Source organism: Nerophis lumbriciformis, linkage group LG25, assembly GCF_033978685.3.
Source record: "Nerophis lumbriciformis linkage group LG25, RoL_Nlum_v2.1, whole genome shotgun sequence".
Classification (NCBI taxonomy): Eukaryota; Metazoa; Chordata; class Actinopteri; order Syngnathiformes; family Syngnathidae; genus Nerophis; species Nerophis lumbriciformis.
Window position 1 is genome coordinate 25564967 of NC_084572.2, and position 23511 is coordinate 25588477.

Consider the following 23511-nt stretch of genomic DNA (forward strand, 5'->3'; position numbering starts at 1 on the left):
AATGAATCATATTCGGCACTATACCGCCTCTGAAAAGTATGGGTCCCCCCCCCTTGCATTTTGGCTTAAAAACTAATGATAAAGGTGAAGTTATAACACTAAGACGCCCTCAGGAAGAGGTGTTTTAAAACATGGCTAGCTAGCTAGCAGCTAAAGTCCAGCCCCAGTCGGCAGTGTTTTAGCTACTTCTAAATCACTAATCCTCGCCTCCATGGCGACAAATAAAGTGAATTTCTTACAAGTATCATCCCTGCAGGACGAGGAATAGCTAAACATGCTTCACTACACACCGGAGCTCACCGGCGTCAACATGTAAACAAACGCCATTGGTGGATCTACACCTGACATCCACTGTAATGATACCAAGTACAGGAGCGTATCTAGTCGATACTACTATGATTACATTGATATTTTTTGGCATCACAACATCTTCTTTCGTTTTCAAAACACTTACTTTATGTTTATAAACTCAGGAAATATGTCCCTGGACACATGAGGACTTTGAATATGACCAATGTATGATCCTGTAACGACTTGGTATCGAATTGATACCCAAATTTGTGGTATCATCCAAAACTAATGTAAAGTATCAAACAACAGGAGAATAAGTGATTATTAAATTTTAACATAAGTGTAGATAGAACATGTTAAAAGAGAAAGAAAGCAGATATTACCAGTAAATGAACAAATAAATTAATAATTAATTTTCTACCACTTGTCTACCATGAATTGATTAACGTGGACCCCGACTTAAACAAGTTGAAAAACTTATTCAGGTGTTACCATTTAGTGGTCAATTGTACGGAATATGTACTGGACTGTGCAATCTACTAATAAAAGTTTCAATCAATCAATCAATGAGTCCTTTATAATTTTGACAAAATGTTAGAATGGAAAATGACACAATATGTTACTGCATACTAAATTAGGAGTCTTTGTTTGTTTACTTACTAATAAAAGATAAGTTGTCTTGTATGTTCACCATTTTATTTGAGGACAAACTTGCAATAATATACACATGTTTAATGTACCGTAAGATTTTTTGTTATAATAAAGCCAATAATAAACATTTTTGTGGTCCCCTTTATTTCGAAAAGTATCAAACTAAATTTGGTACCGGTACCAAAATATTGGTATCGGGACAACACTAAAGTACAATCGTTAGCATGTAAATTAATAAAAATTGCAGCAAAACTCCTGACAGTTACTATTATCGTTTTAAATTAAAATGATCTTAAAATCAGCATTGGCAACACCACTTCAATAAACTCACAGACTGGTGATAGTACTCATTTACTGGAGAAGCAAACATGCTATATAGCTTAAATGCTAACATGAATACAAGCGACATTAACGTCTCCCCCTCATTAAGAGATGACATACCCCAATTTAAACTTTAATAAACACATTGCTGTCTGAGCAACTAAGTCATTTCAATGTGCACGTTACACCTACTGTTCTCTCTTGGGACAGAGTGATCCATCTCTACACGGACCAATAAACCACATAAACCGGACGTGAAACTATTGTTTTGCCTTCATCGTTAAAAAACACTTTAAAAACTAACCGGAAGAAGATTAACAAAGTTTAACACTCCGAACAAATTATGGCTCTTGCATAGCCAGAACAATAATGAATGTTTCTTCTGCCAAGCGTGTATATTGTGTTTATTTAATTTTTGTAATAAGACTTGGTTAAAAGATTTCAGTGTGTGTATGAGTACTTTTCGAGTACATTCAACAATATGGTCATAATAATGATAACTGATCATTTTGGTCACAATAACCATGATTAGAAATGTTCAACCCTAAAATCAACACTGGAAGCCGAATGAAGACATCTTGAGAAACGCTGTTCAATTGGCATGCAATCTTAATTACAATTCTGCAGCAAGACCCCAATCAACAACTTAAATGTATCACTGACCTCCATTTAGGGAGAACGCCAGTGACACCCAGACATATTCACGCCGCCATTTTTCTCCGTGCCCGATGGTGCCGCACTGCGCCCAGTCTGCCATGGCAAGATAAGCGCTTCTATTGTAGTTTATTATCAGAGTAGTACAGTTTGGGTGCAGTAAAAAGACTGCTGATTTGGCACCCTAAGCAGCTGATGCGAGTCCACGTTTTTTAAGGGCTCGGTTCTGCTGTTGCTATAGTTACACGTCGATCCCGGACCGGCGTGAAAAAAAGGTGCGCCGAGAGGGAGTTCAGAGAAGAGAAGAGTGCACGCCACACGCAGGACGTAAATCCCAGTGCTGCCACAAGGACCAGCTTCAGGAAGCATGTAATAGACCAGGCTCACCTTTGGAAGCTCAGCTGCTTTTTTTGGTGAGCAAAACGACACGTTAAGAGTGGAGTGGACTGACTGCCCAACAGATGGTACTGCTGCTACAAAGCATACAATGTGGCTGATGGAGAGAACTTGCCAAGATACTGAGATATATTTGTTACCATGCTCTTGGCATCACTTTAGATCTTGTACCACACGCTGTTATCTTTTGGGTTCCCCGTGAAGCCGTCTGGTGTTTTGGCCCTCCCCACAAAACAATTTTCACTGAACTGTCACCTTTTTTTTTTTTTTTTATCTTTGCATGCAATATCATTGGGGGTGTGAATATTTGGGCACCTAGCAGGTCGATCCCATTGGAATTTTTGCACTGACGATTGGATTCAGAACTGATTCTTGATTGAACCACACCAAAGTCCGTTTGGAGAGACTGGAAGAGATGCGGATGAAGAGACAGGGCTGCGGAGCGCCGGGTACGGACAAGATTCACAGTGTCTTGGCTGAATGAGCAGGTATCGGACACCTCGGTCTCCTTGGACGTATCCTCGCTCATCCATGCTGACTGGACACTGGCCGAGAGTTAGTGGGCGGCGGAGGTTGGTTGCTTTGTTGGGTCTGCTCCTGTCTCTGGCCATGCTCCCCCCACCCCAGCAGACGATGGCGTGGAACACCGCAGAGGCCACCACAGTGTTTATGTTTTTTTTTTTTTTGTTGATGTTTTACTTTTGTGGCTGTGTGTAGAAGTGGCTGGTTGCATCAGCTCTGCTCTTTTAATGTAGCCAATGTCTTTTGTATACTTTGATGTTTCCCTCTTACACACATGTTTATGTGTGCTATGGCAATGAGGTTTTTTTCCCCTTGACCTCAGTCTGGACCTCCTCTCCAGGGGCCCCCCCACTTCCTCAGCGTTGACCTGTTTCTCACCTTTTTTGTAAGGGGCGCCGGAAGTTGGCAGACCCGTCAGCGATCCTGTATAAATGTATTTCACTTCACTTCACTTCACTTCACTTCACTTCACTTCACTTCTGTCTCCCTGTAATGTTTGTCTGCTCTTGAATGGGATTGTGCTGAAAATTTTAATTTCCCCTCGCGGATTATTAAAGTATTTCTGATATTGATGCTGATTCTGGACATGCTTTTTCAAGTCAAACCGATTTTCCCCATTATTATTTGGTATAATAATTATAATGCAACTTTTTCTAAACAGGTTACAGTTTATAAAGCGCATTCTGGTTGCACGGAGATAAATGGCTTAAAAGGTCTTTAAAATTGATTTTTATAAAACAACTTCTTTTTTTTTATTATTCGATTCTTGAAAATTATGAATCTATTTAGAATCAGGATGAATACAAATGGATTTTTTTGTGCACCCCTAAATTTAATTTACGGTTTATGCTCAATTGTTTGTATTCTGACAAGTAATTTCTTCCGAGAAGTGAAAACCAGTGGTGGTCGACCAAGCCAAAAAGGCTTGGAGGAGGTCAGAGTAGAAAGCAGGTGACAAATATGTTTGTGTGAGACTCAATGAGCAAGGCTAATGCTCGATCATCCAGTTTGTAAAGTCCCAAGACCGAGCAAAGTGAAACATAACACACTATTCGGCAGCTTCTCCATATTTTCATGGATAAATGTCCCGTTTGGTTGTTGTTTTAGCCCGGAGGTTGGAGTGGTGTAGACCAACGGTGCTGAGGTTGGACTGCTCGCCGAGTAGACTTTTTTTTTTTTTTAAATTAAAACTTATTTTCCATTGTTTAATGACCGTTGTTTAATGACCATTGTTTCGAAAGTAACAATTTGGTGCTGGTATTGGTTAACATGTAAACAATCCCCATCTCCAGTTGTAAATAGAGATTAATTTCAAATGTCATCGCTGTATTGTGGTAGACTTTGAAATAAATGGCAAATATTGTTTAACTGTCCGAATGATGAATGTAACATAATGTGATGATTTACATTCCCAACAGACAGGGAATCTGTTGACGCTTTGATTCTCCCACTGTTTGGATCAAACTTATTGAACGTACTGTGTGCAATCACTCATCTATGGGGGCCAAGAGATCAGATGAAGACGTGCTTTATATCCCCTTTTAATGAATGTCATTTAATTAGCAACACAAACACAAAGAGCTCACAGAGGCTGGACTGATTCTAAAACTCTTTGCTGGCGTTTTGTTGTTTTTATTAAAGGACTACAACATCAGAACATACAAAAGTGTACTGCAGTGTTTTCTAGGTATGCACCCTACTAAAGTTGGTATTTCAGAGTATATACCGTGAATGTTGTAATTATTGTGAGGCCTTTGCTCACCGAAACCGCAAAAAGGCATTCATTTGAAGCAGACAATAATGAGGGAGGCTGTTATTTATACACCGTATTTTTCAGACTATATGTCGCACCGGGGGTGCGCCTTATACTCAGAAGCGACTTATTGTGAAATTATTAACACATTACTGTAAAATATCAAATAATATTATTTAGCTCATTCACGTAAGAGACTAGACGTATAAGATTTCATGGGATTTAGCGATTAGGCGTGACAGATTGTTTGGTAAACGTATAGCATGTTCTATATGTTATAGTTATTTGAATGACTCTTACCATAATATGTTACGTTAACATACCAGGCACGTTCTCAGTTGGTTATTTATGCGTCATGTAACGTACATTTATTCAGCCTGTTGCTCACTATTCTTTATTTATTTTAAATTGCCTTTCAAATGTCTATTCTTGGTGTTGGGTTTTATCAAATAAATTTCCTTCAAATATGCGACTTATACTCCAGTGCGACTTATATATGTTTTTTTCCTTCTTTTTTATGTATTTTCGGCCGGTGAGTGACTTATACTGCGAAAAATGCGGTAACATAATTTTTTAAACTGAAAGTGGAAAGGTCTTTAAAGGGGAACTGCACTTTTCGGGGGAATTTTGCCTACCGTTCACAATCATTACAAGAGCCAAGAACACATATGTCTTTTTTTTTTTAAAGATTTTAAAGATGATAAACGCTTGGAAGATGTGGCTAAAACAAACTCAAAACCCTCCATCAACGTATTGTATACACACTGCAAATCTATATATAATGTAGCAACAGACCCGTTCATAACAATATGTAATATGTTCAATATTTACTGTATTTTGATCTTTTTGATCAATTCCGGGACTGACTTGTACCACGCATTGATTTCCGTTTCCATAGCAACGCATGTCTGACTTCTGGCAACAAATGTGTGTTCCTACTTCCGTAAACAAACGCGAGTGCGTTTTCTAATCATGGCAGACTTGGTAACTGACAACGAAGACAACTATTTTTGGACAAATGAGGATTCACAACTTTGTACTTTTTGAAGCTGAATGAACGGAAGATGAACTACTGCTTCAGAAGCCAGCACAAAGAGTGACTAAAACGTTGGAGCAGACGGAAGCCGAGAGAGTGAGGTCAGCGTGACACAAAGCTGCAAATGTGAAATTTGGAGACAATTTTTTTTTACATAAATGCCTACCCAAAAGAAACCGGAAAAAACGTCCTCGGTCACCTGGCCCAACCGCAAAACTGTTCATCAAGTGAGTCCCATTTTAACATCGATCATGTTACACTCAGCATGTCATGCATGTTATTACAACTACAGTGCATAGGCTGTCTGGCTAGCTGTGTACAAACAAAACATGAAATGTGGGCTAATACTTTACAGCAGTGGTTCTTAAAGGGGAACATTATCACCAGACCTATGTAAGCGTCAATATATACCTTGATGTTGCAGAAAAAAGACCATATATTTTTTTAACCGATTTCCGAACTCTAAATGGGTGAATTTTGGCGAATTAAACGCCTTTCTAATATTCGCTCTCGGAGCGATGACGTCACAACGTGACGTCACATCGGGAAGCAATCCGCCATTTTCTCAAACACCGAGTCAAATCAGCTCTGTTATTTTCCGTTTTTTCGACTGTTTTCCGTACCTTGGAGACATCATGCCTCGTCGGTGTGTTGTCGGAGGGTGTAACAACACGAACAGGGACGGATTCAAGTTGCACCAGTGGCCCAAAGATGCGAAAGTGGCAAGAAATTGGACTTTTGTTCCGCACACTTTACCCGACGAAAGCTATGCTACGACAGAGATGGCAAGAATGTGTGTATATCCTGCGACACTCAAAGCAGATACATTTCCAACGATAAAGTCAAAGAAATCTGCCGCCAGACCCCCATTGAATCTGCCGGAGTGTGTGAGCAATTCAGGGACAAAAGAACCTCGGTAGCACGGCAAGCAATGGCGGCAGTTTGTTCCCGCAGACGAGCGAGCTAAACCCCCCTGGATGTCTTGGCTCACACCGTCCCTTAAACTGGACAGATCAGCTTTCAGGAAAAGAGCGCGGATGAGGGTATGTCTACAGAATATATTAATTGATGAAAATTGGGCTGTCTGCACTCTCAAAGTGCATGTTGTTGCCAAATGTATTTCATATGCGATGAGGTGGCGACTTGTCCAGGGTGTACCCGCCTTCCGCCCGAATGCAGCTGAGATAGGCTCCAGCAACCTCCGCGACCCCGAAAGGGACAAGCGGTAGAAAATGGATGGATGGATGGATGCTGTAAACCTAGTTCATAGTTGTTAGTTTCCTTTAATGCCAAACAAACACATACCAATCGTTGGTTAGAAGGTGATCGCCGAATTCGTCCTCGTTTTCTCCCGTGTCGATGGCTGTCGTGTTGTTTTCGTCGGTTTCGCTTGCATACGGTTCAAACCGATATGGCTCAATAGCTTCAGTTTCTTCTTCAATTTCGTTTTCGCTACCTGCCTCCACACTACAACCATCCGTTTCAATACATGCGTAATCTGTTGAATCGCTTAAGCCGCTGAAATCCGAGTCTGAATCCGAGCTAATGTCGCTATAGCTTGCTGTTCTTTCCGCCATGTTTGTTTGTGTTGGCTTCACTATGTGACGTCACAGGAAAATGGACGGGTGTTTATAACGATGGTTAAAATCAGGCACTTTGAAGCTTTTTTTAGGGATATTGCGTGATGGGTAAAATTTTGAAAAAAACTTCGAAAAATATAATAAGCCACTGGGAACTGATTTTTAATGGTTTTAACCATTCTGAAATTGTGATAATGTTCCCTTTTAACCTTGTTGGAGATACCGAACCCTACCAGTTTCATATGCGCATTCACCGAACCCTTTTTTAGTGAAAAATAAAACGTTTTTTTGTTTCAAATTCAAGACAAAGTTATGTTTTTTTACTGGTGCACAAAATGAGCCGTGCATCAACATCACCTTGTTCAAAGAACAAAACCAACACAGTGCATGAACTCACAACAAATTACACACATGCAAATCAGTCTGACTTCTGCTGTTGCAGTATCTATAAAGCCGATAGGGAGGAGTTTTTATTCACACGATGAGTCGGGTGTGTCTTGACCTCCTCGGCAGAGGCTCCGTCGAACCCCTGAGGCTGACTCACCGAACCCAGGTTAAGAACCACTGCTTTACAGATATTGTAATACTATTGTACATGTTTTTCAGTCAGTACAGATTGCTGTCTTATCACAGTGTTGTGCATTACAAACTCAAACGTATTTCGTACTGACGGAGAAACTAGCTTATCCCTTTTTGTAATGAGCTTTTACAAGTAATAGTGAAGCACGCCGAAGTGTTAGTACGCTAGAAAGAGAGTTCCTCATTGTTCGCTCTTACAATAACAATGTCGCTACAGTTTGGTTATTACACAGGTTCCAAAATGTAAATTAAGTATTGTTGATGGTTTCTGAATTAATTTTTAAAGAGTGATTTAGAGGTAGAAATGATTGCTCTCATTAGCTGCATTGCTAGCCACCTAGAACAAGCCAATTTTCACACGTTGGAAAGCAAAAAAAAACAAAAAAACTTTTGTCGTCCTGTGTCTCATGATGATTGTGAACAACAGGCAACATTTTTAAAAAAGTGCAGAATATTGTGTGACACAGCGGCAATAGAACCACTGTTGTAATAGCTATAAGGCGCAAACTGCTGAGTCGGCATTAACACCGCTAATGAGATCATTGTAAACAGAAGAGCAAGTGTAACACGGACAGATTTCACACCGATAGTTGAGTAGTGCAACCGACATTTTATAGCGCATACAGAGGTAGAAAGAGGATGCTGACCTTTCATGAAACTTCAAATACAGCTATTGCCTATGTGTTGTTTTTTAAGACGTTTGTCTTTTGCAGACCATGGATCCAGTGACTATTGAATCAAGGCATTCATTGTAACATCTATGGTAATTATGTTTTTGCATTCACCATAAGAAAACCATCTGACTAAACTTTTGTTTGTTGCTGAGTTAAATGAAATCCTCTGCATTTTAACGACAGTCTAATGTAACCTTGGTATAAAATGTCTTTACAAATCAGAGTCTGCTGCATAATTAGGCCTAGACTGGGGAGAACTTTTGTCATTGAAGAATGACCTCAGTATTGCTAAAATATTGCTGCTACTGCATTGTCTGCATTAAAATGTGGTTTTAGTTTTTTAATTTATGTGAAGGTTATTGATGAAACATTCATATTGGGTAGCACTGCCCACTCATAAATGATCAACATTTTGGTTTTTGCTTCCATTTTTTATTAACTGAATTTGAAAATCCACAATTGTGTTCTATGCACACAATGGGCTCATTTCTCTCAATTATTATTGACAAATTTGTCAAAATCCGTGTTCATGAACACTTCCCCCTAGCAGAGATAACCCATCTATCTCACAGGTGTGGAATATCAAGATGCGGATTAGACAGCGTGACTATTGCACAGGTGGGCCTTAGGCTGAACACCTAAAAGGCCAACCAAAAAGGTGCAGTTTTGTCACATGACACAACACCACAGATGTTGACTACGGGAATAAAATGTGAATTTCTCTACCATAAGCTGTCTGCAATACAGTAAAACTGCGGAAGCAATGCACAGTGATTAGGTATCAAATGATTATCATCATTTCTGACAGTTTTCCAGTTTGGTCCACTGCATCACAGGACAATTATGACAATGTAGCTGCACATAGTCATGTTATTGTTAATCAGTGGGCATGTTTACCTTGTATCCCTGGTTGATGCCATTGATGAACTGCTGAGGTGGGGGGTTCCACGTGAAGTGGATGGTGGTCGAGTTGAGAGCAACGACTTTAACATCCTGCGGGGGAGCTGTGGGAACTACACACAAACACACGCACACAAACACTATATTTAGTTTGAATGAATGATTGTTTTTTTTTTAAAGTCGCTTGTAAATTTTGTGGATCGCAGGCTACCTTTTTTTTGGGGGGGGGGGGGGGGGGGGGCGCTTGTTTCTGAACATGTGATTGCTTATTTGGGCTTGCTTTTCTGTCCCCAAAGCCCAAACAAGTGACGAGACAAAGGGAGACTTAGTGGAGAAATACATGTGTGTATATATATATATATATATATATATATATATATATATATATATATATATATATATATATATATATATACACACAGGTAAAAGCCAGTAAATTAGAATATTTTGAAAAACTTGATTTATTTCAGTAATTGCATTCAAAAGGTGTAACTTGTACATTATATTTATTCATTGCACACAGACTGATGCATTCAAATGTTTATTTAATCTAATTTTGATGATTTGAAGTGGCAACAAATGAAAATCCCAAATTCCGTGTGTCACAAAATTAGAATATTGTGTAAGGCTAATACAAAAAAGGGATTTTTAGAAATGTTGGCAAACTGAAAAGTATGAAAATGAAAAATATGAGCATGTACAATACTCAATACTTGGTTGGAGCTCCTTTTGCCTCAATTACTGTGTTAATGCGGCGTGGCATGGAGTCGATGAGTTTCTGGCACTGCTCAGGTGTTATAAATACATATAATGTACAAGTTACACCTTTTGAATGCAATTACTGAAATAAATCAAGTTTTTCAAAATATTATAATTTACTGGCTTTTACCTGTACATACATATATGTGTGTGTGTGTGTATATATATATATATATATATATATATATATATAGCTAAATTTTTGTTTCATCTGACCACAGAACTTTCCTCCAGAAGGTCTTACCTTTGTCCATGTGATGTCAGATGAAACAAAAATTAAGCTGTTTGGCCACAATACCCAGCAATATGTTTGGAGAAGAAAATGTGAGGCCTTTACACTCTGTAAAGCACCAGTTCCATTGGCAGCAAAACAGGCCCAGAGCAAAATACTTCCACCACCATGCTTGACAGTAGGGATGGTGGTGGTAGTATTATGCTCTGGGCCTGTTTTGCTGCCAATGAAACTGGTGCTTTACAGAGAGTAAATGGGACAATGAAAAAGGAGGATTACCTCCATATTCTTCAGGACAACCTAAAATCATCAGCCCGGAGGTTGGGTCTTGGGCGCAGTTGGGTGTTCCAACAGGACAATGACCCCAAACACACATCAAAAGTGGTAAAGGAATGGCTAAAACAGGCTAGAATTAAGGTTTTAGAATGGCTTTCCCAAAGTCCTGACTTAAATGTGTAGACAATGCTGAAGAAACAAGTCCATGTCAGAAAACCAACACATTTAGCTGAACTGCACCAATTTTGTCAAGAGGAGTGGTTCAAACTTTAACCAGAAGCTTGTGGATGGCTACCAAAAGCGCCTTATTGCAGTGAAACTTGCCAAGGGACATGTAACCAAATATCAACATTAAATATATATATATATATATATATATATATATATATATATATATATATATATATATATACATATATATATATATATATATATATATATATATATATATATATATATATATATATATATATATATATATATATATATATATATGTGTGTGTGTGTACATACATACACATTTTTTTATTTTATTTTTCCCTAATGCAAGAAAGAGAGAACTCCATAGGACTGAATTAGACCACAATGCGTCTGTCTCTGTAAAATAATTTTTGTGTCCATTTTGAGTTGAGCTGTTTAAATAAATCAAAAATCAATCAGTCCTATGTTGTGTGTACATTTCAATAAGGTACACTTTAGGGCTGTAAATAATTTTTGTGTCCATTTTGAGTTGAGCTGTTTAAATAAATCAAAAATCAATCAGTCCTATGTTGTGTGTACATTTCAATAAGGTACACTTTAGGGCTGTAACTAACAATTATTTTAATAGCTGATCCGTCAGCGATTATTTTTTTCGATTAGTCGACGAGTCCAGCAATAATTGCTTTTGATCTGCTGTGCACGTTTTTAGTTTGATATTGAGTTGACACAGTTATTCTAATCTATTATTATACATTTAATTGTAACAAAATAAACATACATTACTAAGAAAATGTTTTTATCCAGTACTGTTACGGTTATTTATCTGCAACATTTAACTTAAAGTATAAAAGTGTAAAGGTGAAAATTCCTGAAGGTTTATCAATTCACATTTTAATAAGATAATCTTGACAATCTTTTAATTTTTGTAATTGACATTGTCCATCATGTCGACTAATTGTTGCAGTCCTAGTACACTTACTGAAGGTAAACAATGTCTATTCGGATTAATTATGAGTTAACATTGTGTAATGCGATTTACTCAAGATTAAAACTAATCTAACCAATTAACCGCCCCATTTTTGATATAGCACACATAAGAATGTAAACTTTACATATCTATCATGAAGTTTGATTAAGCTAAACATTTTTAATCCATCATAATATTTGACAGACATTCAGTTAAAAGTCAGTACATTTAGTGCTCTTGACTTGCAAATGCTGCATAATGGTTGCAATGGATTTCCCATTAAAGCTATTTTAATTCAGCATTCATTCATTTTGCATGGCATTGTCCTACAAATGATGAAGCGGATGAAGAGTCATAGTACATGGCTAATGTGCACCATGGGGCTTCATTAAAGGACACATAATGTGCTCCGAGTTCCAATCAGGGACCTCAAGGAACTGGCATGACTCAGTGGATTTGTGGGCTTATCGTTTGGACACAATTTTAAAGGCAATACCGGCTTGTATACTGATTAAAAAATTCCTGCAAAGCTGCGTCAGGCTCAGAGTGACAAGTAAAATGGTGACTATTAGCAAGTTAAATTATTTGTTTTGTAATGCACCAGGCTGGTTTGGAGAATGTTAGAAATAGTTAAAGTATTGAAGTTCGTACCATTTAAATGTCAGTTTTTTTTATTTACTTCACTCGAAGGGAACGTGGCAAACATGTACTGAAGAGAAGATTTAACTCACGTCTTCGACCAGAGTGGTCCGATGGAAGAAGCTCGCGCAAATGTTACGGCGATTACACCGTAAGAGGTTTATGCCGAAGCTAGGGGACGCTGGAGTGTGATAATGCACTGTTGCATGATGGGAATGCCCTTTTATATCTTACAGTGGAGCTAAAGTGGCCCATAGACGAGGATAGTGAAGAGCACTGGGGGAGAGCGGGCCGAGAAAGTGGCGAGAAAAGGGGGGCTTGGAGGGAATGGAGAGACAGCGGGAACGCGAGTGAGAGAGCGAGAGGGAAAGCGAGGGAGATTAATTGATGCTAAAGATGCTCTCTCCCCCCTCCTGCCATGCTGAGTGTTCTCGTGGGGCCTGGCTTCTTAACCCTCACGGCGCACAGATCCAGATAAAAGACTAAACTCTGTCCTCCGGGGAAATGGGAGTATGCACGTATGCCTGACCGCTAGACAGCAGGGAAGGAACGCTATTCAAGTACGCCAGCAAAAGGGGAATACGTCCCATCGACTGCAGCCACGCCCGCTAAACCACATGACAATAATTAATGAGGCAGAAGTCAACGCGCGTGTTCCGCAACGCTTCATAATCGGATTAAGTGCATCACTCAGTGACGCTGGGCTGAAATATGACAACCTAACCCAGGGGTCAAAATATTGAAAGAGCCATATTCGACCAAAAATACAAAAACGTCTGGAGCTGCAAAAAATTAAAAGCCTTCTATCAATCAATCGATCAATCAATGTTTACTTATATAGCCCTAAATCACGAGTGTCTCAAAGGGCTGCACAAGCCACAATGACATCCTCGGCTGAGATCCCACATCAAGGCAAGAAAAAACTCAACCCAATGGGATTACAATGAGAAACCTTGGAGGGGACCGCAGATGTGGGGACCCCCCCGCCAACCGGTGTAATGGACGTCGAGTGGATCTAGCATAATATTGTGAGAGTCCAGTCCATAGTGGATCTAACATAATAGTAAGAGTCCAGTCCATAGTGGGGCCAGCAGGAGATCATCTGTAAGTGATATAATGTAGTCATATTAGCTATATTAGACTACTATCAAAATGACTATGTGTTACAGGCTGACACAACTCTTCGTTGAAATTTAATATTTATTCTACACATTTTTACAACATCGGAAAACATTAGTAAAACTTCTCAGCAGATGAGATAACTCCTCTAAATGATTGGCTTAGAATGGCCAAAGGTATAGCTGTGTGTCCAAGTTTAAGGAAACGGCAGGCTGCCTTCTTCTAATGGATTTATAACAATCTATGCAAGCTGGGTTACGTTTGCTGTGGTCTGTGACAACATGGCACACAACTATCAGAAAATATTACATATAGATAATATGTCATGAAAAATGCAGATATAAATAAAATACACAGAGGACGTTTTTCTAGCATACACACATCGCACTGTATGGAATGGCCTCAATCTCGTTACCTTGCGTAATGACAATAAAGCTGATTCTGATTCTGATTCTGATTCTGACATGGTAAATGGTAAATGGGTTGTACTTGTATAGCGCTTTTATACCTTTTTAAGGAACTCAAAGCGCTTTGACACAATTTTCCACATTCACCCATTCACACACACATTCACACATTCACACACTGATGGCAGGAGCTGCCATGCACGGCGCTAACCAGGCCCATCAGGAGCAAGGGTGAAGTGTCTCAAGGACACAACGGACGTGACTAGGATGGTAGAAGGTGGGGATTGAATCAGTAACCCTCAGATTGCTGGCACGGCCACTCTCCCAACTTCACCACGCCGACATAGGAAAGTAAATGATGCAATACATACATAAAGCTAGCCTAAATAGCATGTTAGCATTGATTAGCTTGCAGTCATGCACTGACCAAATATGCCTGATTAGCACTCCACACAAGTCAATAATATAAACAAATATCAACATTCACACACAGCATAAAATGTTTGGTGGACAAAGTGATGCAACGAATGAGTGTCATAAAACAAGTCTTTCTGTGGCAGCGTCTGAGAAAGTTGTACATGGAAACAAATTACGGTGATTTCAAGGACCGCCAAAATTAGTAGGACAAAACGGCGCTCGCCAAATACTCTCATCAGAGAAGCATGTTTAATATAAACAGTGTGATGTCTAACAACTAGGGAGGTTTATGTCATGTTGTCCTCCTACAGAAACCCTATTAAAACCAAAAAATAATTTCCCCCCATCTTTTGGTATTTTCGTACATTTTTGAAAAAGCTCCAGGGAGCCACTAGGGCGGTGCTAATGAGCCGCAGGTTGCAGACCCCCGACCTAACATAAACCTGAACTTAACTACCAAATATCCTAATTCTCTACAAAGATTGAAAGAGCAACACAATTAGAAAACAAGTAAGCATTATGTTGTGTGCAGGCAAAGTTAGACAGCAGCACAAACTCATTCCACATGCAGTCCACAGCAAAATATTTTAGTGGTCTCCTTTTTGGGTCACATTTTAAGGACCCCCTGGATTCTAGTTTTCTCATCTCCTGAGTGTCTTGGGCTTGTGCTAAATGGGCTTCTTAATGAAAAAAGGTGTTCAATTTAAAGTACCAGTAGAGTGGAAAAACAATGTATTTATTTGACAGGGACAGTACAACGAAACATTGCTACCAATAGGTAACCAATGTCAAAGTACATAAGACTTCTAGCCACAGGCTAATTTGCAACTCTCGTCCCTGGTTAGGCTTTTAAAGAACAGTTGAAAAAAGTGAAAACCACATACAACAGGATTAATGCAAGTACAAAATAAAAATACATTAAAAATAATTGGCCCCATTTGTCCATCCATACTACATCAAGTTCTTGTGCTCACAATTCTGATTTTCCTCAAGCCACTTTTTCAATTTTGTGGAGAAAAGTTTAATGTTCGACTGTGACTTTAACTCCAGTGGCAAAGAGTTCCCACAGATGTGAGGCCTTGACTGAGAACGCAGACTGACCAAGAGTTGCTCGGCACCTTTTTAAGCATACAAAGTTGTCTTTATATGCTTAATTGTGTTTCATTGTATCCATTAAACCATATCCAATCTATCTGAAATTACTATTATTTTATTATCTAAAAATCACAAAATGCCACAAATTCAGTCAGCCTTTTTATAAATAAATTAAATAAATGATAAATGGGTTCTACCTTCAAGGTACTCAAAGCGCTTTTGACAGTATTTCCACATTCACACACACATTCACACACTGATGGCGGGAGCTGCCATGCAAGGCGCTAACCAGCAGCCATCAGGAAGGAGCAAGGGGTGAAGTGTCTTGCCCAAGGACACAACGGACGTGACTAGGATGGTAGAAGGCGGGGATTGAACCCCAGTAACCAGCAACCCTCCGATTGCTGGCACGGCCACTCTACCAACTTCGCCACGCCGTCCCTTTTTGAATATTCTGCTCTGAACGTCTTCGGTAATTTCCGTAGATTGACGTCACAGTAGTTACACTTTAGTCATACTGGAAATACGCAAACGTTAGAGAGAGATGTGTTGTCTATCATTCACAATCCTTATATAAGACATGAACACATGTTTATCTTTTTTTATGCATTCCAAGTCGTAAATAAATAAATACCGTATTTTCCACACTATAAGGCGCACCTAAAAACCAAAAAATGTCTCAAAAACTGACAATGCGCCTTATAATCCGGTGCGCCTTATATATAGACCAATATTGAGCCACAACAAACCTAAAATTCATTTTCATAAAGTTTAGGTCTCGCAACTACGGTAAACAGCTGCCAACGTCTTTTTCCCCGCCGTAGAAGAAGAAGCGCGCGGTGCATGCTGGGATATGATGTTTCATTTCCATTTGTGTATTTCTGTAAAGACCCCAAAATGGCTCCTACGAAGAGACACGCTGACGACGCAGAGTTCAAACTCAAGGCAATCAGTCATGCAGTAGAACACGGGAATAGAGCAGCCGGGTGGATTGACAAAAGAACTCCAGCCGCTGGATATTGGTGTCAACAGGGCATTCAAAGCTAGACTGCGAACTGCGTGGTAACAGTGGATGACAGAAGGCGAACACACGTTCACCAAGACGGAGACAGCGCCGGACGACATACGGCACTATCTGCCAGTGGATCGTAAATGCCTGGGCTGATATATCAGTCTCAACTGTGGTCCGAGCTTTCAGGAAGGCAGGAATTGTCACTGAACTGCTGGACAACAGCAGCGACACTGACTCCATTAATGACTTCGACGAGACGCATTCTGGATGCCGTATTAGCCCAACTATTTAATTCGGACACTGAAGAAGAAGAATTCGATGGATTTGTGGATGAGGAATAACTTCAGAAAGTGAGCTTTAAATGTTTATTTTGTGTGTTGTGTTGTGTGACATTAACGTTTGAGCAACGTTGAGTTATTGATATTGTTATTGCTCTGCACTATTTCGAGTGTTACCATTTTGTGATTGCACGTTTGATTTACCGTAACACGAGTAAATCAGCTGTTTATTCATTTTGGGAGTGAACAGAGTTGTTAGAACGCTGGTTTGTAATATATTGATAAAGTTCGACTGACCTATTTGACTGTTTTGTTGACATTCCCTTTAGCGCAGCTCCATCTAATGGATGCATAGGTCATACTTGCCAACCTTGAGACCTCCAATTTCGGGAGGTGGTGGGTGGGGGTGGGGGGCGTGGTTGGGGCGGGGGCGTGGTTAAGAGGGGAGGAGTATATTTCCAGCTAGAATTCACCAAGTCAAGTATTTCATATATATATATATATATATATATATATATATATATATATATGTATATATATATATATATATATATATATATATATATATATATATATCCCCGCGACCCGGAAGGGAATAAGCGGTAGAAAATGGATGGATGGATATATATATATATATATATATATATATATATATATATATATATATATATATATATATATATTAAAGAAATAATTGACTTTCAGTGAATTCTAGCTATAAATACATATTTATTTTATTATACATATATATATATATATATATCCATCCATCCATTTTCTACCGCTTATTCCCTTCGGGGTCGCGGGGGGCGCTGGAGCCCATCTCAGCTACAATCGTATATATATATATATATATATATATATATATATATAAAAATAAAATAAATACTTGAATTTCAGTGTTCATTTATTTACACATATACACACACATAACACTCATCTACTCATTGTTGCGTTAAGGGTTGAATTGTCCGTCCTTGTTCTATTCTCTGTCACTATTTTTCTAACCATGCTGAACAGCCTCTCTGATGATGCATTGCTGTGTGGCACGCACAAAAGTGCTTTCATCAAATGCACTAGATGGCAGTATTGTCCTGTTTAAGAGTGTCACAACATTGCTGTTTTCTGCAGATGAACTGCTTTACTGTAGACGTTGTTTATATTGTGGGAAAGCGGACTCAGGTCTGCATGGAGCTGGAGGGGGCGTGGCCTCCAGCTCCGCCTGAATTTCGGGAGATTTTCGGGAGAAAATTTGTCCCCGGAGGTTTTCGGGAGAGGCGCTGAATTTCGGGAGTCTCCCGGAAAATCCGGGAGGGTTGGCAAGTATGGCATATGTGCGCCTTATAATCCGGTGCGCCTTATATGTGAACAACGTTTTGAAATATGCCATTCATTGAAGGTGCACCTTATAATCTGGTGCGCCTTATAGTGCGGAAAATACTGTACATAAAAAAACAATGTAAAACGCAATGTAGTCAATGGGAGCTCTCTGTTTCGCCCACAAAACCCTCTAAATAAACATCCAAAACCCGCCAACAATAATCTATATACATATCGTGACCTGAATATTTTCCAAATATTAGCGATGTTGTTATTAGAGGCAAACTATTTTTTAGCGGCGGATTGATAGGACGCAGTTAAGTAGCCCTCTGCTGCCTTTCTTTCAGCCGGTCAAGAAAAACAAGGCAAAAAACAAAGATGTTTGCGCCGCTGGGAAGCAGACGTCAGGGGCGTCGCGCAGCAAAACTTAGCATGAACGTAGGTAACAATAACGCCAACAGTGGCGTAGAGCGAACATCAAACACAACAATCGCCAACGGCGAACATGAAAATCATAACAGTCGCATGTAGCGAACAATAATCATGTACCGAGTGAACGGCCAGACGGGTATTAAAAGGGATATGATTGGGATATGCAGCGGGTGTGTATCCTAAATCACCAAACAGCGGCCAGTGTGTACATTCAGCGCTCCTAGCAACAGTAAAGTAAACAAGGGAGGCACGGAGCAGAACAGAACTATAACCCAGACACGGCAAGACATGACCTGTGGCAACAGGCCAAGACAATTCATCAGTCAAAAACTATGAAAGTCAGAAAGTACTTTTGCTTCTACACACTTATGAGGCAGCAATAAGTCAAAAATACAGGTGAAACATTATATTGCACTTTAAGTTTGGATGCAGTGTACACCACACATAATACAATGATAAAATAAACTTCCAAAAAGCTATTAAATCTATTCTAAACTTTAATTGAAATACTTGGAAACATCAATTGGGATGAGATAAAAGGACCTTAATGCCACTCTGCATTAACTATCAAAAACCAAAATCCAGATTGTTGTCTCTTCTGCTTGAGTGTAAGAGAAGAAATGTGGGGACTGCGCGTATACAACTGGATGTTTAATGCATTTCATCTGGACCGGGATTATTGAACTGCTGTACATACATATTGTATCGTTAATCCCTTCAAATAGATTTTTTGACAGCTATTGTCAAACCGTCAGCTGTCACGCTGCCCCTCGTAAGCACAAACACAAGAACAGCTGCCTAAGCCTATCCTGACGCATCACAAACATTTGGACTCAAAAGAATTCTCCAAATGACATCAGGGTGGTGATTTTAACAAGTAAACAAAGTTTAATCTTTGGAGTTACGTCCAGCCAGGAAGAAGAGGCGCTATATCGCCATGGCGACAAACACTGCCTAGATGAATATGGCCTTTTTAAATTCAAACTGTTATTTGAAACACAGCAAAACTCCATGTTCCATGATTTTCACAGAACCCAAGAAAAGGTGTCATTACAAAGTCTGCCTCATTCCAGACTTAAGCACTTTTGCCTAATTTACGCAGGGTTGGCGTTTCTGGGGGCTGGATAGGAGAATACGACTAAGTGAAAAAAACGTGTGTAAATTTAAGCGTGTAAAAAACCCACTTAAGCGCAAACAAGAGAATAGAGTCCAATAAGTAAATACTGATGCTTGCTGGCTAAAGGTGCTGTACAATGGACGCTGATAATTACACTTCCTGTAAATGGGCCGATGATGATAAAACTCAATGTGCATCTGCATTGTGTTCTCACCTCCTTGCAGGGTGTATTCAGTGACGGGGCTGCTGTAGACGCCCAGGCCGGCTCCGGTGTAGGCGGCCACCTGGATTTGGTACTGTGTCCATATGATCAGGTCCTTCAGCAAACAGTAGTTGGTCTCCGGGCTGCTGATGTTTTTCTCTTGGTAGTCGCCTGGAAGTCCTGCCAGTCGGTACCTAAAAAAACATACAAGTATGTATGTTAGCACACGGAGATTATTGTAATGGCTTGGTCTCTGAAGTCTACAATTATCACAGAACCTAGCTGCATGCGTCCTGACGGGGACCAGAGGGCGGGAGCACATTACACCAGTTTTAAAGTTGCTGCATTGGCTCACCGTCCGCTTCAGGGTCCATTTTAAAATGTCTATTATTAGTTTTTAAATGTCTTAATGGCCTTGCACCTTCTTATCTATCTGACCTGCTTTTACTATATCGACCCTCACGGATCCTGAGGTCCTCTGGCACTGGCCTTTTAGTTCTACCAAATACCAGAACAAAGACCCACGGTGAGGTGGTATTTCTATTTTGATTATTAATATTACTACTTTTATTATCTCAATGTTATGTTTTTATAAACTTATTAATGTAATATTTATATAATTTGTTATTTTTACATATATTTTATCATGCGTTTTATACTATTTTTAGATGGCGTTAACTTTAGTTATTCCCCAGTGTGAACGCCTCAAAGGTGGCATTTTTCCTTAAGACCTCAGTGCCATGCCATGTTTTGTTTTGGCTTTGTTTATTTTCTATAATGCTAATTATAGTGATAATTTTTTTTGTACATCACTTTGTGTTTGCCACTTGCCTGTGTATGAAAATATAAAGTTTGATTTGATTTGATAATAAATGATTTGATTTGATAATAAATGACCTCAGTTAAAGATACCTATTAGTGATGTGAATCTTAAAATAACTCACGGTTCACTTTGATTACGATTCTTGCGATGACAATTCAATTCAAACTGATTCTCGCAATATATTGTTTGGTATATAAAATATAATAACACCTTTTCAAAAAAGTTTACAGATTGAAACAGCTCCTCATGGCTACTCGTTTACACATAAGTAAGTGTGGAAATGGCTTTAAAAAATGGGTTTTTTTTAAAATGTATTTTTAAAAATGAATACGTACTTTACATTTGCCATCAGAAGTGGGTAATAACACACTACATTTACTTTGTTACATCTACTTACAGTAAGAACATTTTGGATAAACTTTACTCGTCATCTTAGTTTTAATGCAACATACTTTTTACTTGAGTATCTTAGTGAAGAAGAAACACTACTTTTACTAGATTACAATGAGTTTAATTCCAATCGCTACATTTATTCATATCATCATTATATTTATTTATATTCTATTGATTACTGCTTGCAAAGACACATTAGTTTCGCTCGTTAGAGAGACTTCTTCCAGCATAACTCTGTATGCAGCGTAAGCACTAGTGACGTTTGACTCGATCTCACCAATCAAACGGAGCCTGGCAGTCACATGACCGCATCCAAACTACACATTGTAAAAAGAGACGTGACATCATAACGCTTCAATGTTTAACTTACAAATTATGACAAATAACATTGGTATTATCTGTGAAATGTTCACATTACAACCTACACAAATTCCACTTCCAACTAGACAAACATGCTGTGGTAAGTTGTAGATGTTTTTTTTATGTTGTAGCTGTGCATATGCCAACATTGGTGACTGTAAAATATATATATTTTGTAGTACAGTGCATTCTGTAGTGGAGTCTCTCGCACACCATTAACAATAATTCAGAAGTTACTCACCAGTAACTCAGTGCTTGAGTATTGTTTTAAGTGAATATTTACCCTTACTCTCAAGTAATTATGTGGAGGACAACTTATTACTATAACTTAAGTCATATAATATTCTAAAGTAACGTTACTCTGACTGAAGTACAATTTGTGTATACTCTACCCACCTCTGCCTGCCATACAGTAGGATTAAAGTACTTTATATCAGTGTTTCTTAACCATCGGCTATTGTTAGGCTGCGAGCACCCTCAAGAGGGCCGCCAAAAAAAACATGTTTTCAGATGTGGTCTGTATAGGCCACAGCGGCACTCAGGTGTAATACACTTTTCCACCACTTGTGGCAGTAATGACAATATCAAACAAACAAGAGGAAGTTTGGAGCTAAAGTCATAGAAAAGTTCCTTAAGCGCAAAAAATATGACTAAAGTGGTGAAGCTGTATTTTCTTTTGCACTTTATTTTCATTGACAGTTTATTTAGGAAACATATTATTATTATAAGAACTTTCATTATTATACGTTTTATGTAAAAATTATCTTTTTTGTGATTAACACATGGTTTCATATTATTTGACAAGGGGGGGCCATTGTTGGGCCGCGAGCACCCCTCAGAGGGCCGCCAAAAAATATGTGTTTCTCAGCTGTGGCCTGTATGGGCCGCAGTAAAGTTAAAGTTAAAGTACCAATGATTGTCACACACACACTAGGTGTGGCGAGATTATTCTCTGCATTTGACCCATCACCCTTGATCACCCCCTGGGAGGTGAGGGGAGCAGTGGGCAGCAGCGGTGGCTGCGCCCGGGAATCATTTTGGTGATTTAACCCCCAATTCCAACCCTTGATGCTGAGTGCCAAGCAGGGAGGTAATGGGTCCCATTTTTATAGTCTTTGGTATGACTCGGCCGGGGTTTGAACTCACAACCTACCGATCTCAGGGCGGACACTCTAACCACTAGGCCACTGAGTAGGTACTCAGTTGTAATGTATTTTTCCACCACGTGTGGCAGTAATGGCAAAATCAAACAAACAGAAAGAGAGAAAAGACAGAGAAGTTTCTTCGGCCCCAAAAAAATATGACTAAAATGGTGAGGCTGTATTTTCATTTGCACTTTAATTTCATGGATACTTAAGAAACATATTCATTATTAATTGTGTTTATTTATTTTAGCAAAACTTTTTTACTTATTTTTCGTCAGTTATTTATGAGTCCCTTTTTATGCAGTGTATTTGGTTGGTGTTTATTTTTCTAATCAGCCTACCATAAGCTTAAGGTTTATGTGTTAAATAAATAATCTTTGTGATTAATACATGGTTAATATCATATGACAAGGTTGTAAACCAGTGGTTCTTAACCTTGTTGGAGGTACCGAACCCCACCAGTTTCATATGCGCATTCACCGAACCCTTCTTTAGTGAAAAATAAATTGTTTTGGGTTTTTTTCAAATTCAAGACAAAGTTATATGTTTTTGGTAACACTTTAGTATGGGGAACATATTCTAAGTAACAAAGATTTCATTTAGAGTTATTTGGTTAGGGTTAGGGTTATTTGGTTAGGGCCAGGGTTAGAGGGTTAGGGTTATAACAAGGCCATGCTGAATAATACTTAATAATGACTAGTTAAGAGCCAATATGTTACTAATTTGCATGTTAATAAGCAACAAATTAATGATGAATATGTTCCCCATACCATGTTTTTTACTGGTGCACAAAATGAACCGTGCATGAACATCACCTTGTTCAAAGAACAAAACCAACAGTGCATAAACTCACAACAAATTACACACCTGCAAGCCAGTCAGCTGTTGCCGTATCCGTAATACGCCGATAGGAAAAAGTTTTTATTTACACGATGAGTCGGGTGTGTTTTGACCTCCGCC

General features: G+C 39.0%; 1 protein-coding gene across 7 annotated transcripts in view; it reads right to left on the reverse strand.

The window, feature by feature from the left end:
* LOC133621737 (protein sidekick-1-like) overlaps positions 1-23511 on the reverse strand; it is a 782002-nt gene that overhangs the window by 141334 nt on the left and 617157 nt on the right. For all 7 annotated transcript variants that reach the window (XM_061984042.1, XM_061984041.1, XM_061984043.2 and 4 more), the window contains 2 exons: positions 19843-20024; positions 9355-9470 (listed from right to left, as the gene is read on the reverse strand). In XM_061984042.1, coding sequence (XP_061840026.1) covers positions 9355-9470; positions 19843-20024 — 298 coding nt within the window. The remainder of the gene's footprint in view (positions 1-9354; positions 9471-19842; positions 20025-23511) is intronic.